This window comes from Chelonoidis abingdonii, chromosome 1, assembly GCF_003597395.2.
Source record: "Chelonoidis abingdonii isolate Lonesome George chromosome 1, CheloAbing_2.0, whole genome shotgun sequence".
In the NCBI taxonomy this organism is placed as follows: domain Eukaryota; kingdom Metazoa; phylum Chordata; order Testudines; family Testudinidae; genus Chelonoidis; species Chelonoidis abingdonii.
The window spans coordinates 95705535-95724150 of NC_133769.1; the positions used below are offsets into that span (position 1 = coordinate 95705535).

Here is an 18616-nt window from a genome sequence, read left to right on the forward strand (position 1 = left end):
AGCCTACTGCCTGGGACACAACAGCCTGAATTCAGTGATCACAGTGCCAGGTCATGTGCTCAAGTCTCTTCAATGGTAGCTTAACCCTCGGACTGTATGCGAAGGAATCCCCTTCAACAGCCCTCAGCCCTCTTTCTCCCTGGGAACAGATGTCGGCTCTGGGATGGGGTGCACATTTGGGAGACCTCCAAATGCTGGGCCTTTGGTCACAGGACGAACTCTCCTTTCATATCAACATCCAGGAACTGAGGGCAGTGCAACTAGCATGTCAGATCTTTCATGCCTGACTACAAGGTCAGTGTATAACAGTTCTGACGGACAACACCACTATGATGTTTTACATCAACAAGCAGGGTGGAGCCCGGTCCTCTCCCCTGTGTTGGGAAGCCCTCCGGCTGTGGGAGTTCTGCATAGCTCACTCCATTCACCTGGAAGCATCCTATCTACCAGAAGTTCAGAATGCATTGGCGGAAGGTCCTTCTGCAATCACGAGTGGTTCATCCTGCCAGATGTCATACACCTTGTCTTCCAAAGGTGAGGGTTTCCCCAGGTTGATCTATTTGCCATCCAGAGCAACAGGAAGTGCCCAATGTTCTGCTCGTTCAAGAGAGACAGCCCAGGATCAATCACGGATGCGTTACTGCTACCCTGGGGAGGCCATCTGCTCTACGCCTTTTTCCTCATTCCTCCTTGTGCACAAGGTCCTACTCAAAGTCCACAAGGATGGGGCAGAGATAATTCTGGTGGCACCAGCATGGCCTCGACAACACTGGTACACCACACTCCTAGAACTGTCAGTGTATGCCCTGGTCACGTTGCCTCTCCTCCCTGACCTCACTCAGGACCGTGGCCGCTTTCATCACCCCAATCTGCAGTCCCTCCACCTCATGGCTTGGGAGCTTCATGACTGAACCCCATGGAGCTTCTGTGCTCAGAACAGGTAAGGGAGGTCCTACGCAGCAGCAGCAGAAAGCCCTCCAGTAGAGCCGTATATCTGGCAAAGTGGAAAAGATTTACTTGTTGGTGTGACCAGTGTTGTATGCCCCCTTTTCAGGCACCTGTACCTCTTATCTTGGAGTACCTTCTGCACCTGAAACAGCAAGGCCTGGCAGTGTCCTCCATAAAGGTACACCTTGCTACTATCTTGGCGTTCCACCTGGGAGCATCTGGTCTCTCCATCTTCGCCAATTCTATGGTTGGTTGCTTCCTCAAGGGTCTGGAACGGCTGCATGCCCGGATCAGACAGCCTGTCCCTGCATGGGACCTTAACCTTGTCCTTCCAGGCTAATAGGGCCCCCATTTGAACCGCTGGCGACTTGCTCCCTTCTATATTTGTCGTGGAAGGTAGCCTTTCTGGTTGCCATAACATCTGCAAGGAAGGTGTCTGTGGTAAAGGCCTTGTAGAGATGCAGACTCACTCCTGCTGGTGACTTCTGGGAATTAGCTCGTTCCAGCTCCGGAGCGCACTCTTCAGACAGGTGATCCACCTGTGCTCTGGCCCCTGTGTCTCTCCCTGGCCCCTGGTGCCCTTTTAGCTGGGTTTCTGCCCCCTAGCAGTAACCCCTCAGTCTTCGGGTCTCCCCTCCCTGGGGAATCCTCACCTACTATCCCCACCTCACCTCAGTATATGGCTACTGCCAGTCATTGTCTATCCCCCGTGCCCTGGGGCAGACTGCGGTATCAGCCTACTCGTCACTGGCAAGGTTGGGTTTGGACCTGCTGACTTTGCTTACCCCTGGGCTGCCCTCTGCAACCCCCAGTACGTACTAGCCGCAGCCTGGGGCTTTCCAGGCTGGAACTCCCCAGCTCCTCTGCCTTTTCCCAGCCCTGCTCCACTCAGGTACCCTGTCTCTAGCTCCCCGCAGCCAGCCCCATCTCCCTCTACAGCTAGAGAGAGACTTCTGAGCTCCTGGCTCACAGCCTCTTTATACAGGCCAGCTGTGGCCTGACTGGGGCATGGCCCAGCTGCAACCACTTCCCAATCAGCTCGGCTTAGCAGCTCCCAGCCTGCCAGCCCTCTCCCAGGGCTGGTTCCAACCCTGTCAGGGCTGGAGCGGGTCATCACCCCGCTGCAGGCCCTTACCTCAGACCCTCCTTATACGGTTTTTCACAGTGATAAGGTGCAACTCAGACCTCACCCAGCCTTTCTTTCTAAGGTTGTGTCACACTTCCACACTAGTCAGGACATTTTACTGCCCATTTTTTACCCTAAGCCTTATGCCAGTAGCCGTGAGTAGAGGCTGCACTCCCTCAAAGTTCGTTGACCACTAGCTTTTTACATTGAGCTCACTAAGCTGTTCAGAAATTCGAACCAGTTGTTCATAGCGGTGGCAGACTGGTTGAAAGGACTCCTGGTCTCATCTCAAGGAATATCTTCCTGGATCACATCATGTGCTATGAGCTGGCCAAAATACCAACCCTGGCTCTTAGGGCACACTCCATGAGGGCTCAGGCCTCATCAACATTTCTCATCCAGGTCCCAATCCAAGAAATCTGCAGGGCAGCAACTTGGTCCTCAGTGCATATGTTCACCTCTCATAACACCATCATCCAGCAGGCCAGAGATGATGCAGCTTTTGGCAGAGCGGTGCTCCAATCAGCGATTCCATAACTCCAACCACACTGCCTTGGTAAGGCTTGGGAGTCACCTAATTGGAATCAATGTGAGCAATCACTCAAAGAAGAAAACAGTTACTCATCTTCTCATAACTGTTGTTCAAGATGTGTTGTTCTTCCAAACCTGCCCACCTTCCCCTCTATTGGAGTAACTGGCAAGAAGGAACTGAGGCGGCACGAGGTCGGCAGGGTCATATATTGAGCACCATGGAGGTGCCACTCTAGGGGGCTCTGCGGCTGGCCCGTAGGGTGCTGCTAGGGGAAAAACTTTCAGACGGCTTATGAGCTTCTGACATTCCCAGTGCTGCCCACACTGGCTCCTGTGGTACCGCGGTCTCGGGGAAAACCTGTGTTGGCACTTATGCATGTGTCCCCACCTCAGCGGTACTGATCCCTGTTGAGAAGGATGTCCCGCCAGCATTCGCCAGCCCGCAGCTGCCATGCCTCAGGACTGGAGAGGGATGCTCAGCGGAGCCCTCTTCGATCCTTGCACTGGGGGCACCAATCAAGGGACTCGTGGTGTACCTCGCCAGTAGATTGGCATAGACCCTCTGAGGCATATGCCACCTGGCAAGAACTCCGGGACTGGCCCCAGTCGTCTCCAAGGGCCTGGTACCTATCAGACACCAGAGACACCGTCGTCACCTGCTTCCAAGAAGGAGGTCACCATACTCAGGACGGTCCTCTCAGCAACTGGCACACAGTAACTCCCGGTACCAGTTGAGTAGTGTGGAGCGTGGATTGCCAGGTATCCGACGCAGATCCACTGAATGCCCTTGGTCCCCAAGAGCCCGATCAAGACAGTCTTGCTTGGACAGGTCAATTTTGGGATGCAGTGACCGGCACCGGTTGGACAAGAGCCACTGCTTAGCCCAATCCTAGTCGCCCAGTACCGACAGCTCTGCTGGTAGCTCCGGCTTGGAGCGAGGTTCCCTGCCTGCAGGACAAGCCTCGATACTGGCGGCGCCAACTACATTATCACTACATTACGAAACTACATTCGTAACTACATTACGAAACTGTCTCATTGCCCCAAGCGCAGTGGCCGACAGCATGATATCCATGGAACTTTTGGGGGTTCAACCAACCTTCCCAGGCTGCCCGATTGATGTTGGGAGCCTCAGAGAGGCCAGCGGCCTTGGTATCCCGTCCCCCTCCGCTGTTTGAAGCTTTGAGGAGGGTAAGACCCCATAGGTCCAGGAGCTCCTATGGGAGCAAGCTGTGGGACCACCAAAGGATGTGGAGGTTCCCACGTCATTGTCTTCGTTGTCGCCAGACGAGGCTGTCATAGGGCCCCCTCACCCAGTTCCTCAGGATGATGCCGAAGCGCACCAGAACTTTTTGAAGTGGGTTGTTTCTAACCGGGGGCTTCGGGCAGAGAAATTGGAAGAGCCCTCAGACTCTCTGTTTGAAGTCCTCTGCTCCTTGGCTCCTACCAGGATGGCTCTACCGTTTCATAAAAAGGTTTCCGAAATCACCAATGCCCTGTGGCAGACCTCCTCTTCACTGGCTCCTGTCTTTAAAAGGGCTGAATTCAAGTACTTCCTGCCGATCAATGGACACGAGTACTTATATTCCCACCCAGCCCCTAATTCCCTTGTGGTTGAGGCAGTTAACCACAAGGAGAGGAAAGGACAACCCAAGGCCACCACCAAAAATAAAGACTCAAGGAGGCTGGATCTCTTTGGATGTAAGGTTTATTCATCATCCAGCCTTCAGCTGAGAGTGGCCAACCGCCAAGCCCTACTTAGCTGATATGACTTTAATATGTGGCAAGCCATGGCCAAGTTCAAAGGGTTGCTCCCTGAGGCTTCCAAAAAAAAGTTGAGCAATCCTAGATGAGGGCACGACTGCAGTGAGGGCGGCCCTGCAGGCATCATCCATGCGGCAAGTCTCCTGGCTGCTCCTCTCTGTGTTGTCCATCGAGGGTCAGCAGTTATTGCAGGACTTGCCCTTCAGCGAGGCCCTATTTGCAGAGCAAACAGAGAGCAAGTTGCATGGCCTCAAGGACTCCCGCACCACCCTGAAAACCGTGGGTCTCTACATCCCAGCCCCAGCGCATAAGCGATTCAAACCACAGTGGCCTCAGGGCCAGGGAAGCCAGCCTCAGCAGGACCGGCCCCATAGAGGAGCCAAGGATTACAAGTGCGAGACCTCTATAGGCCCCGACTTCCCCTCTGCTCTGTGTGTGCTTGACCCCATCCCCCCGGCCCTGCACCACTCCAGCCCTGCAACACCCACAGATCCGTGTTTATGGAGACCTCAACAAGTACCTACAGAAGCTAAAGTTCCATGTGGTCTCTCTGGCTTCTGTTATCCCCTCTCTGGATCCGGGAGACTGGTATGCTGTGCTCGACTTGAAGAACGCATACTTCCACATAGCGATCTTTTGAGGACACAGACGCTTCCTCTGGTTTATGGTGGGGCCCCACCACTACCAATTTACCGTCGTCCTGTTCAGCCTGATGACAGCACTGAGGGTGTTTACCAAGTGCATGATGTTGGTAGTGGCTTATCTGAGGCACTGAGGTATCCAGATCTACCTGTATCTGGATGACTTACTCGTCAAGAGTGGCTCCAGGTCTCAAGTTGAAGGGATGTCGCGGTACTTCAAGCCACGTGCTGCTCTCTGGGCCTGCTGGGAATGACGAAAAGTTGACGTTCTTGTCAGTGCAGAGGATAGAGTTCATTGGAGCGGTCCTTGACTCTACCTGTGTCAGAGCGTTCCTGCAGCTGGAGAGGTTCCACACAATAGCGAACCTCATTGTAGAAGTCTCTGTGTTCCCTCTGACCACAGTCAAGGTCTGCCTTTGTCTGCTGGGCCACATGGCAGCGTTTGTTTACTTGGTCCTCCATGCCAGGCTGTGGCTGTGGCCACAATGGCTGCAACAATGGCTGGTGATGGTCTATTCGTAGTCTCATAGACTCATAGGTCAGAAGGGACCAATATGATCATCTAGTCTGATCCCTATGATCATCTAGACTGATCATCTAGTCCCAAGACCCTCTGGAGAAGATCGTTGCCATTCCCCAGGCGATACTTACCTCACTGCCATGGTAGACCGACCGCAGGACAGCCCTGGAAGGGATTCCGTTTGACAACCCTCCTCACTCCATTGAGTTGATGTCGGATATGTGGGCTGAGGGGTACATCTCAGCAACCTCCAGACTTGGGATGTGGTCCCTGTAGGAGGAGTGGTTACATATAAATATCAGAGAGCTCTGAGCAGTCCAGCTGGCGTGTGGCGTCTTCTTGCCCCACCTGTTAGGCAAGGTGGTACAAGTGCTGATGGACAACACAGCCTCGATGTTCTACATTAACAGGCAAGAGGGAATGTGCTCATTGGCTCTCTATCAGAAGGTGCTCCGTCTGTGGGACTTCTGCATCAACCACGAAATACACCTGGAAGCTGTCACCTTCCCGGCGTCAGGAATACACTGGGAGACCAGCTCAGCAGGAACTACTTCTTTCACCACGAGTGGTCGCTCCATACAGAGGGAGCCTGCATGAACTTCCAAAGGTGGGGAACTCCCCAAATGGATCTGTTTGCTACCAGACAGAACAAGAAATGCTACCAGTTTTTTCCTTAACAGGGTCTGAGCAAGGACTCCCTCTTGATGCCTTTCTCCTCTTGTGGTCAGGGAGCCTGATGTACACCTTCCCTCTGATTCCAGTCATCAGCAGGGCCCTGGCAAAGGTTATCATGATCGCCCCGGCGTAGCCTCACCAGCATTGGTTTGGCGCACTCATGAGCCTGTCAGCGGCCCCTCCCTTGCCCCCGCCCAATCGACCAGACCTGCTGTCGCAGGGCCTCAGTCAGCTTTTACACCCCAATCTCGGGTCCCTCTGCCTCTCAGCAGGGATGCTGTGTGGCTGAACCCGGCAGAGTGGACCTGTTTGGAAGGAGTCCAACAGGTCCTCCTGGAAAGTAGGATGCCCTCAACTAGACTGACTTACCTGGCCAAGTGGACAAGATTTTCCTGCTGGGCATCCGAATGGGGCATCTCTCCCTCACATTCCTACATACAAGCTGTCCTGGACTACCTTCTCCATTTGAGGAACGAGCACCTGGCACACTCTTCCATTAGAGTGCATCTTGCGGCCATCTCTGCTTTTCATCTGCCAATCCGAGAACAGACGGTGTTCTCCTGTGACATGACAGTCAGATTCTTGAGAGGGCTGGAGAGACTCTTCCCGCAGGGGCAGGCTTTCATCCTGCAGTGGGATCTTAACTTGGTCTTTTGTAGGCTCACGGGCCCGCCCTTTGAACCGCTGAGGTCCTGCTCCCTTTCCCTTCTGTCATGGAAGGTCGTGTTCCTGGTGGCGGTGATGTCGGCAAAATGGGTCTTGGAAATTTAAAGCCTTGACCTCAGAACCACCGTACACAGTCATCTACAAAGATAAGATTCAGTTGCGGCCCCACCCAGCCTTCCTGCCAAAGGTGGTCTCCATCTTCCATATGAACCAGGACATCTTCCTCCTGGTCTCCTGTCCCAAACCGCACAAGACCAATGAAGAGAGGGATTGTCATGCCCTGGATGTCTGGAGGGCCTTGGCTTTTTACTTAGAATGTACTAAGCCTTTCTGTAAATCATCTCAACTTTTCATTGCTACAGAAGATAAGATGAAGGGTCACCTGGTGTCTTCGCAGAAGATTTCCAATTGGATCACCTTGTGCATAAAGACCTGTTAGGGCATGGCAGGGATTCCACCACCACCAATTGTCAGCGCCTGTGCTCTCGTTGAGTGGGCTTCTTTGGTGGCCTTCCTAGCACACATCCCTATCCAGGACCTCTGTAGAGCCACAGTGTGGGCCTCTGTGCACATGTTTACCGCTCATTATGCCATCACTCAGCAAGCCAGGGACGATGCTGGGTTTAGCAGAGCTGTGTTTGCAGTCTACATGTCTGTGAACTCCTACCCACCTTCAGGGGTACTGCTTTGGAGTCACTTAATATAAAATGGACATGAGCAAGCACTCGAAGAAGAAAAGACGGTTACCTTTTTTGTAACTGGTAGTGGTCTAGATGTGTTGCTTATACCCATTCCATGACCTGCCCTCCTTCCCCACTGTTAGAATTTCCGGCAAGAAGGAACTGAGGGTGGGTGGGGGGCCAGTGGCACCCCTTATACTATGCCATGCAGGCACGATCCTAGGGGCACCAGAGCTTGTCCCCTATGGATACTGCTGAGGGAAAAACTTCCTGCACTGGTACTTGTGGCGAGCACGGACACCTAATATGGAATGGGCATGAGCAACACATCTCAAAGAACACCAGTTACGGAAAAGGTAACTATCTTTTACATTTCCCCAAAACAAGCACCCCTTTGACAGAAGCAGATTGTAGTAATATACTTGTTTCATTTTCAGCTTTCTGCCAAGGCTTGGGTTCCAGCCTACATTGCCTGCCTGTTGCTCGGTTCAATGGCCCTTGAGCCGCACAAATTCTATGGGTTGTAGCTGGGGAGGAACTTTCTTGGACATTCTGTCTGCATGCGTGCAGTGTAATTTGTTTGGCTCATGAACATTAGGTATGGGCATGTCTAGAGAGCAAAACTATTTTTCGAATACAGTTTTCAATTTTGGTCCCTCAAAGTGTTAGTGGGTATTATGCACAAATTGAAGTAAGTGTGAGCAATTGAGACCATTTTGGTCATGATTAGAGCTAAGTTTTTATCCCTAAGTCTGTGCAAAAACCATTGATAGAATCTGTCAATCTCAAGAGATGCTGGTGGTTTTCTTGGGGATGGGGAACCTGTATCTCGGGAAACCTGTGTTTAAATGCCCCAAAGCTGGCTCACTTAACCCTACCCTGCACTCCGGAGAGGTGCACCAAATTTCTGAGCAATCTGAGTAAGTACTGGATTTTTGAAACGCTAAGAGTATGTCTACGCTACAGATACTGCAATGGCACAGCTACAGCACTGCAGCTAGGCCTCTGTAGTGCTATAATGTAGACACTTGCTACAGTAGCGATGGATGGAATTTTTCCCTCACTGTAGTAGATCTACCCCCTTAAGAGACAGTAGCTAGGATGACAGCAGAAATCTTCCGTTGACCTAGCTACATCCACAAGTGGAGGTTAGGTCGACTTAACTATGTGCAAAATTTTTCATAGCCCTGAGCGACATAGCTAGATCAATCTAAATTTTAGGTGTAAACCAGCCTTAAAAGACTCAACCTTTAAAAGAAGCAATAGATAAAATAAGGCTTAAAACGTCCTGACTACACTGGAGCTCCTAATGCTACTGATACTGTTGGAGTTGAACAGGTGTTAGGAATGGTGGAAAAGTTTTGCAAAACTTCTTTAGCGTAGAAAAGGCTTCTGAGACCTTTTTTAAAAATGTTTATGGGGTAAACCTGTTTTAAATGACGTTTTATGAGTCTGGAGTCGTATGGAAAAACCTGATCTTGTGAGGAGTGTGAAGGAGGTCATCTTTTGAAAAGTGGATACAAAAGGAAAGACTTGGAGTAGAGTCAAAAACTGAAGTGTGGGAGTTTTTCTGATAACAGCTATCTGTTACAATAGGTGTGTCTCTAATTTCTCATCCATAGCCTGAAGACACCACTTTTATACTTGTGTTTTTCTTGTCCTGTTTCTCAGGCCTGATCTACGCTGAAGAGTTAGATTGATGTAAGGTAGTCAACCTAATTGTGTAAGTGTCTACACTACAAAGTTCCTCCTGCTGGTTTAATTTGCCAGCTACGCCAAGCTTCACCTTTGCGAGAGGTGTAGCACTTAGGTCAATGTACACCTTTACCCCGATATAGCGCTGTCCTCGGGAGCCAAAAAATCTTACTGCATTATAGGTGAAACTGCATTATGTCGAACTTGCTTTGATCCGCTGGAGTGCACAGCCATCGCGCTCCCCCCCCATCCCCCCCCCCGAGCACTGCTTTACTGCATTATATCCGAATTCATGTTATATTGGGTCGTGTTATATCAGGGTAGAGGTGTAGTTGACATAGTGTTCGTATAGAGACTGCATTGCTTACATCACTTGTTGCTGCCTGTGATGGCTGGAGACTCAGGCTGATGGACAGAGCCCCACAGTGCCCCACTCAACTCAGTACAAGTGCTCATGAGGAGGACGTGCACCACCGATAGAAGGAGCATAGCATGGACACAAACAGCTGATTTAATTACTGCGGTGTCTGTAGGTTGACCCAACTTAAATCATGTAAATTTTGTAGTGTAGACATGCCCTTCATTTCCTTTGTGTCTGTGTACCTTACTCTAAAGCCTGAGGATGGGTTCGATAAGTGTGTCTCCATGTTGCCTCGCCCATTTGTGCACTGGTGGAAGGTAGCTGGAATGTCAGAAGCAGTAGGCCCTTATGTAGATTGCACGTTCATTTTTAATTCTGAAAAGGACAATACACACAAACTTGTTCAGCTGGCAACAAATGTCAGGCTTCTGCTAAAATATAAGGCTGAATTCCATACCAGTTCTGCAGTTAGATCTCATGACTCCTTCTCAAGGACCGAGACATGAATATTGAGAGATATAGGGAAACTTCTTTGAAATGTAACTTCATGGGATGGTGGTGTGAATATAGGTGGTTTATACCAGGTATTTAAGACATATATTTTCGGCTTTTTAAAAAAATAGTCTGTTAACTTTATACAAACCAATATAAACCATCTTTTTCTTGGTATGGGGTGAAGCTGTAGGCTGCTGCTCAAGTAGTGGTGGAAAGCTGCAGCAGTCTATCTGGACGTGACTTTCCATCCATTAGAACCAAGGAAGCTTTGTTTGGGAGCCTAGGTAGGGGAATACAATTACTTTCTTGGAGTGCTGCATCTCATCCATGTTTCATCATAGGGATGCTTGAGTATAGTGAACAGAGATGTATTTGGGTGAGTTGATGACTGTCCCTGTGCAGTTTCCCAGATAATTTTGATTTTAGGGCCCTCTTTGATCTTGTCTCATTTACATCTGGATTGACTTCTAATGGAGGATGTTTGGAGAGAGGCTTCTTGGTCTCCGGATATTTTTTCTTACTATAGGTTTCAATAATTTATATAATTTTTGCCATTAGTTCAGACTTCCACAGTAGTAATAAAATATAGTCACTCCACTCTGAGCATCTCCTGGCCTATAAGGGATAATTTAGGGGTGGGAGTCAGTGTTACTGAAATAGGAGTCATTCTCCCACTTGAATTGGTTTAGCGAAATGTTTAGTCCTTCTGGGGGACACAACCCAATTGCTGATAGTAGGGAGGATCCTTTATAAAATGCATTAATGTTGGAATGCTGCTGTAACTAGGTAGGGAGTGATGAACACCTTTGACTTCTTAGCACAAATGGGAATCCTATTTCCTCAGTTACTAGGGGTGGCTAAGGTGTTAAGCATTGATAGAGCTGCATGGTAGGAGAGGTGTTAAATTTGAATTACTGCTAAATACTGTAGTTTAATTTTACTGATGGTATGACTGGGAGATGTGAATTTGCTAACTTTTTTTTTCCTTTTTTTCCAGGAGGGCTATCGAGGGGTCACTCTGGTGCTGAACAGCATGCAGTCCTTTCGGGAGCAAAGCAGTTACCACGGAAACCAGCAGAGCTACCCACAGGAAGTGCACGGGTCATCTCGGCTAGAAGAATTTAGCCCCCGCCAGCAGGCCCAGATGTTCCAGAGCTTTGGAGGAGGTGCTGGCAGTGGGCGTCGGGGAGCAACAGCAGCACCTGCAGCAATGGCTGGTGAGAGCTCTGGGCACCAGAGCTACCAAGGTTTTAGAAAAGAAGCAGGAGAGTTTTACTACATGGCCTCCAACAAGGATGCAGTGGCAGCAGGCGGGCAGCAGCCACCTCAGCGCAGGCCATCTGGACCAGTGCAGAGCTACGGGCCACCCCAAGGAAGCAACTTTGGGAGCCAGTACGGGAGCGAGGGACACGTGGGCCAGTTCCAAACACAGCATTCAGCCCTTGGGGGTGTATCTCACTATCAGCAGGATTATACTGGTCCTTTCTCTCCAGGAAGTGCCCAGTATCAGCAGCAGGCTTCCAGCCAGCAGCAGCAGGTGCAACAGCTGAGACAGCAGCTCTATCAATCCCATCAGCCTTTACCACAGGCATCCAGCCAGCCTGCAACTAGCGCCTCTCACTTGCAGCCAATGCAGCGTCCATCTGCCCTGCCTTCCTCTGCTTCTGGGTACCAGTTACGAGTGGGTCAATTCAGCCAGCACTATCAACCCCCTGCTTCTTCCTCTTCCTCTTTCCCTTCCCCGCAGCGTTTTGGGCAGTCTGGGCAGAACTATGATGGCAGTTACAATGTGAATGCTGGTTCACAGTATGAAAGCCATGCTGTAGGTTCTAATTCACAGGGATATGGGACTCAATCTAATTACAGCTTTCAGACTCAGCCAATAAAAAACTTTGAGCAATCTAAGATGCCCCAGGGTGGACAGCAGGGGCAGCAGCAACAGCACCCCTCACAGCATGTAATGCAGTACTCAAATGCTACCACCAAGCTATCTCTTCAAAGTCAAGTGGGACAGTACAGCCAAGCTGAAGTCCCTGTGAGATCACCCATGCAGTTCCATCAGAACTTCAGTCCTATATCCAACCCATCTCCAGCAGCCTCGGTGGTCCAGTCTCCAAGCTGCAGCTCTACCCCATCACCCCTCATGCCAAGTGGGGAAAACCTCCAGTGTGGGCAAGGCAATATGTCGATAGGCTCTAGAAATCGAATTTTACAGATGATGCCTCAGCTTAGCCCAACACCATCCATGATGCCGAGCCCCAATGCTCATAGTGGAGGATTCAAGGGATTTGGGCTGGAAGGACTTCAGGAGAAGAGACTTACAGATCCAGGGCTGAGCAGCCTAAGTGCTTTAAGCTCTCAAGTGGCCAACCTTCCTAACACAGTCCAGCACATGTTACTTTCAGATGCCTTGGCACCTCAGAAAAAAAGTTCCAAAAGGTCATCGTCGTCTAAAAAAGCTGACAGTGGCACCAACTCAGAAGGCTCCTCCCAGGCAGTGGAGCAGCTTAAGTCTCCCATGGCAGAGTCCCTCGATGGCGGCTGCTCTAGCAGTTCAGAGGACCATGGAGAGAGGGTCAGACAGCTGAGTGGCCAGAGCACTAGTTCTGACACTACCTACAATCGGGGTAACTTAGAGAGATCCAACTTGTCACCAGCACAAGGCTCTCAGAATGAGCCAGCCAAACTCAGTTCCAGCCCTGCAGTTAGGGAAGATGTGGGTTCCCCAGGTGAAAAGGAAGTCCTAATAGCAGTGGAGACCACCCCAAAGGTGAACGAAAAGACAGTTGGGGTGATAGTCTCTCGGGAGGCCATGACAGGCCGAGTAGAAAAATCAGGTGGGCAGGATAAATCCTCACAAGATGATGCTCCTCCAGCTACCCAAGCGCCTCCTGGTGCCAGTGGAACAAAAGAAACTGGGCAGGTGTTACCACAGTCAGAGCCTCAAGGAGGGAGCAAAGGGAGTAAGAGTGGGGATAACAATACGAACCACAATGGAGAGGGAAACAGCCAGCCTGGCCATGCAATCGTTGGCTCAACTTTTCCTGGCAGAACAGAACCTTCCAAATCACCTGGCAGTTTGAGGTACAGCTATAAGGACAACCTTGGGGCTGGCATGCAGAGAAATATTGGTGGCTTTCCTCAGTATCCTTCAGGTCAAGAAAAAGGGGATTTTCCAGGGCATAGTGAGCGAAAGGGCAGGAATGAGAAGTTTCCCAGTCTTCTGCAGGAAGTCTTGCAGGGTTATCACCACCACCCAGACAGAAGATATGCTAGGAATGTACAAGAACATCCAGGCATGGCTGGAAGCCTGGAAGGAGCCATGAGACCTAACATTCTAATTAGTCAAACCAATGAATTAACCAATAGGAGTCTCCTAAATAAAAGCCTGGGATCTCTCCTGGAAAGTCCTCACTGGGGCCCATGGGATAGGAAATCAACTGGCACCGCTTCTGAGATAAAACAGATCAATCTGGCTGACTATCCTATCCCTAGAAAGTTTGAGATAGAGTCACAGTCTTCAGCCCATGAAGGGGGAACACTCTCAGAGAGAAGATCAGTAATCTGTGACATATCTCCATTAAGGCAGCTTGTCAGAGATCCTGGGCTTCACCCAATGGGTCACATAGGTGCTGAGGCCAGAAGTGGGAGGAGTGAACGTCTCACTCCTGGTTTAGGCCAGTCAGTCATCCTCCCTGGTGGCCTGGTGTCCATGGAAACAAAGTTGAAGTCTCATACTGGGCAAATAAAAGAGGAAGATTTTGAACAGGCCAAGACCTCAGTCAATCTCAACAGTAAAAAATCAGGAGACCATTGTCACCCTGCCAATGTTAAGCATGAGTCTTTCCGAGGCAATGCCAACCCTGGAGCTGCCGGCCCTGATTCTACGCCAGACTACATCTCCCAGCAGGACAGCAGATCAACACAACTAAGACGAGCACCTGGAAGAATGGGAAGCAGCAGAGAGGGCATGAGGGGTAAATCACCTTCTCAATATCAAGATCTGGCTGACAAACTGAAGATGTCACCGGGCAGGAGCAGAGGCCCAGGAACGGACCTCCACCACATGAATCCACACATGACACTTTCTGAGAAGGTCAGCAGGGGTTCTTTGCATTCTCCCTTCCCCCCAAACTCTGAAGGCTCATCTTTGGCTTCGGCATATCACACAAACACTAGGTCTCATGCTTTTGGTGACCCTAACCAAAGTTTGAATTCCCAGTATCATTACAAAAGGCAGATATACCACCAGCAGCAAGAAGAATACAAAGATTGGAGCAGCAGTTCTGCACAGGGTGTGATTGCTGCAGCTCAGCACAGGCAGGAAGGAGCAAGGAAGAGTCCAAGACAACAGCAGTTCCTTGAGAGAGTTAGAAGTCCCTTGAAAAATGACAAGGAAGCAATGATGTATATCCAAGCTAGCTCTTATCATGATACTGGAAGCCAAGAAGCTGCGCGGTGTCTCATAGGAAGTGATGGTACACAGAACAAATGCTCCGAATTAAAACATGGTGGCCAGAAGATGCAGCAACAGGAATCTGGTTGGGATCTCTCCCGGCAGATCTCTCCTGCCAAGAACAGTGGGCCTCTAGGAGCAACCAAGCAAAAAAGGTTTTGCTCTCAAGATAGTGATGGGCATAGGCGGGAGGAATCTGCGGATTTGCCCAAACCTAGTAATGCGATGCTGAGGCTCCCTAGCCAGGAAGACCAGTCTCCTCAAAACCCCTTAATTATGAGAAGGAGGGTTCGTTCTTTCATTTCTCCTATTCCTAGCAAAAGACAGTCGCAGGATATGAAGAACAGTGGCACAGAAGATAAAGGGCGACTGCTTCCCACCTCAAAGGAAGGAACTGACAAAGCATTCAACTCCTATACACACTCATCTCTAAGCCAAGATGCTGGCAAGCCACTCCCGAAGGGAGACTCCTCCAAGGATCTCCAAAGTCCTGACAACAGGAATTGCCCTGCTGTTTCCCTCACAAGCCCGGCTAAGACCAAAATATTGCCGCCACGGAAGGGGCGGGGATTGAAACTGGAAGCTATTGTTCAAAAGATTACATCCCCCAATATCAGGAGAAGCGTTTCCTCCAATAGTGCTGAAACTGGTGCAGATGCAGTCACCCTTGACGATATCCTGTCCCTCAAATGTGGACCACCTGAAGGTGGGAGTTTAGTAGGTCATGGACCAGAGGTAGAAAAAAGAAAAGGGGAGACTGTGTCAGATCCAGTGGGGCAAGTGAGCCAAGAATTGACTAATGAAACATCTCTACCAAGATCTTCAGAAGAGTGGCACAGTAATGGGGATGACAAAGTTAAGAAGGAGACACCTGAAGTTGCAAGTGTCAGTAAAGAGGTATCTGGGGCCAGTGTTGCCACACCACCGTCGCAGAAGTCTGGTAGTCAAGGACGATCAGATGGATCCTTAAGTGGAGCTGGAACTCTGATGTTTCTTGACTCAAAAACAGTTTCTCCTTCCAGTATGTTGATTTCTGAACCAAACCCAAAGTCTGAAGAAAAAGATGGAGATGTGACAAATATTTCACCTAAGCCAGATGGCTTCCCTCCAAAGGGATACTTCCCCTCTGGAAAGAAAAAGGGGAGGCCTATTGGTAGCGTAAACAAGCAGAAGAAGCAACAGCAGCAGCTGCCACCACCACCTCCTCCTCCAACAGTGCCACTACCACCACAGCCATCAGAAGGAACAAGAGGTGGAGAACCAAAACCTAAGAGACAAAGGAGGGAGAGGAGGAAACCTGCAGCACAACCACGAAAGCGGAAAACTAGACGAGCCACTCCAATTGTGGAACCTCAAGAACCAGAGATCAAGCTGAAATATGCCACCCAGTCACTGGATAAAACTGACACCAAGAACAAGTCCTTTTTCCCATACATTCATGTGGTAAACAAATGTGAGATAGGTGCTGTGTGCACAATCATCAATGCAGAGGAAGAAGAGCAGAACAAGTTGGTGAGGGGCCGAAAGGGACAAAGGTCACTGACACCCCCTCCTAGCAACACTGAGAGCAAAGTTCTGCCCACCTCAACTTTCATGCTGCAGGGCCCAGTGATAACTGAGTCTTCTGTCTTGGGGCATCTGGTTTGCTGCCTTTGTGGAAAGTGGGCCAGTTACCGCAACATGGGAGACCTCTTTGGGCCTTTCTATCCCCAGGATTATGCAGCTACACTGCCCAAAAACCCACCTCCCAAGAGGGCCTCAGAAATGCAAAGCAAGGTCAAGGTACGACACAAAAGTGCTTCTAATGGCTCCAAGACCGATACAGAAGAGGAAGAAGAACAGCAACAACAAAAAGAACAGAGAAGCCTGGCTGCCCACCCCCGCTTTAAGAGGCGGCATCGCTCTGAGGATTGTGGTGGGGCCCCTCGGTCACTTTCAAGGGGAGCTGCTTGTAAGAAAGCAACCACTGAGGGTGGCAGTGGCAGTGAAAAGACTCCCTTGGACTTAAAAGCCCCCATGCCCACTTCAGAAGGTGGCCCTGAGCTGGAGTTACAAATTCCTGAACTACCTCTTGACAGCAATGAATTTTGGGTCCATGAGGGTTGTATTCTCTGGGCCAATGGAATCTACCTGGTGTGTGGCAGGCTCTATGGGCTGCAGGAAGCTGTGGAAATAGCAAGAGAAATGGTGAGTACCAGAATTTAGTATGTATTGATGAATGAAAGGTTTTTCCTTTTGCAACCATAGAATTTTTCCCTCCCTGTAATATGCTTTTTTCTTTCTGCTGTACCTCAAACATCCATGTTTCCTCTCTATATAAATCTTCAGTAGTTCCCTTTTGATGGAGAGTAAAAATCCTACTTGAGGTCACCTACTGAAATTTACTTTGGGCTGAGATGTTTAAAGCCACGTGGAGGCTTTGGACGCTCTAGTACCTTTTTAATTTTAATGAGAATTAGTTGTCTAAGAGATGTGTATATCCATGAAGATCTCAGCCTTGTTCTTTATCCAGTTTCTATTAAATACTGATTAATATCCTACAACCACAAAAGTGTAGGTCTGGCCTTTGTAGTAGGGAGGACATTTAGACTAGCTAGTGGTGCTGCAAGTCTGGATCAGGGTGTATTGTGTGTATTGATGAGCTTTGAAAAGAGTACTGTCTAGTCCTTATTGGCCAGAAAGATAGTTACCAGGATGTGAGGTCTTGGGGATGTCTATATAGATTCCCAGGCCAGAAAGAGCCATTGTGATCATCTTGCCTGACCTTTTGTGTAACACAGGCCATAGATCTTCCCTGAAATAATTCCCAAAGTATATCTTTTTAGAAAAACATCCAATCTTGATTTATAATCTGCCAGTGATGGAGAATTCACCAAGAACTTGGATAAACTGTTCCAATGGTTAATTACTCTCACTGTTAAAACTTATGCCTTATTGCCAGTCTGAATTGGTCTGTCTTCAACTTCCAGCCACTGTATTGTTTTATAGCTTTCTCTGCTCAATTGAAGAGCATGTTATTAAATAACTGTTCCCCAGGTAGGTACTTAAGGACTATAATCAAGTCCCCCTCCATAACCTTTTCTTTCTTAAGCTAAACAGCTTCAGCTCCTTACGTCTGTCTTTACAGGGCATGTTTTCTAATCCTTTAATCATTCTTGTGGTTCTTCTCTGAACCCTCTTCAGTTTATCAGCATCCTTCTTGAATTATGAACACTAAAACTGGACACAGTATTCCAGAAGTGGTCGTACCAGTGCCAAATACAGAGGCGAAATAACCTTTCTACTCCTACTCAAGATTCGTCTGTTTATGTATCCCAGGGTATGTCCACATTACCCGCCAAATTGGCGGGTAGCAATCTATCTGTCGGGGATAGATTATCGTGTCTAGATGAAACACGATAAATTGATCCCTGAACACGCTCCCTGTCAACTCCGGAACTCCACCAGGGCGAGAGGCAGAAGTGGAGTTGATGGGGGAGCTGCGGCCATTAATCCTGCGCCGTGAGGATGGTAGGTAAGTTGAAATAAGATATGTCAACTTCAGTTACGCTATTCTTGTAGCTGAGGTTCCGTATCTTACATCGAACACCCCCGCTCCCCCCAGTGTAGACCAGGCCCAAGGATTACAGTAGCCCTTTTAGCCAAAGCGTCACACTGGGAGCTCGTATTTAGCTGATTAGCCACCCCAACCCCCAGTTCTTTTTCAGAGTCACTGCTTCCCTCTGTATTCCCCCATCTTGTAAGTATGACCTGCATTCCTTTGCTCCTAGATGTATACATTTACATTTAGCTATATTAAAACATGCATTGTTTGCTAGCACCCAGTTTACCAAGCAATCAAGATCACGCTGAATCAGTGACCTGTCCTCTTCATTATTTATCACTCCCCCCAATTTTGCATCATCTGCAAACTATCATTGATTATTTTGTTTTCTTCCAGTCATTGATACAAACTTTAACTAGCCTGGAGCCAAGAACCAATCCCTGCAGGACTCCATTAGAAACATATCTGCTCGATGATGATTCCTCAGTTACATTTAGAGAAGTATCAGCCGGTT

General features: G+C 49.3%; 1 protein-coding gene across 7 annotated transcripts in view; it reads left to right on the forward strand.

The window, feature by feature from the left end:
* Positions 1-18616, forward strand: part of TCF20 (transcription factor 20) — a 151094-nt gene that overhangs the window by 27225 nt on the left and 105253 nt on the right. For all 7 annotated transcript variants that reach the window (XM_075067788.1, XM_032803172.2, XM_032803167.2 and 4 more), the window contains exon 2: positions 11100-16745. In XM_075067788.1, coding sequence (XP_074923889.1) covers positions 11136-16745 — 5610 coding nt within the window. In that variant the 5' untranslated portion in view covers positions 11100-11135. The remainder of the gene's footprint in view (positions 1-11099; positions 16746-18616) is intronic.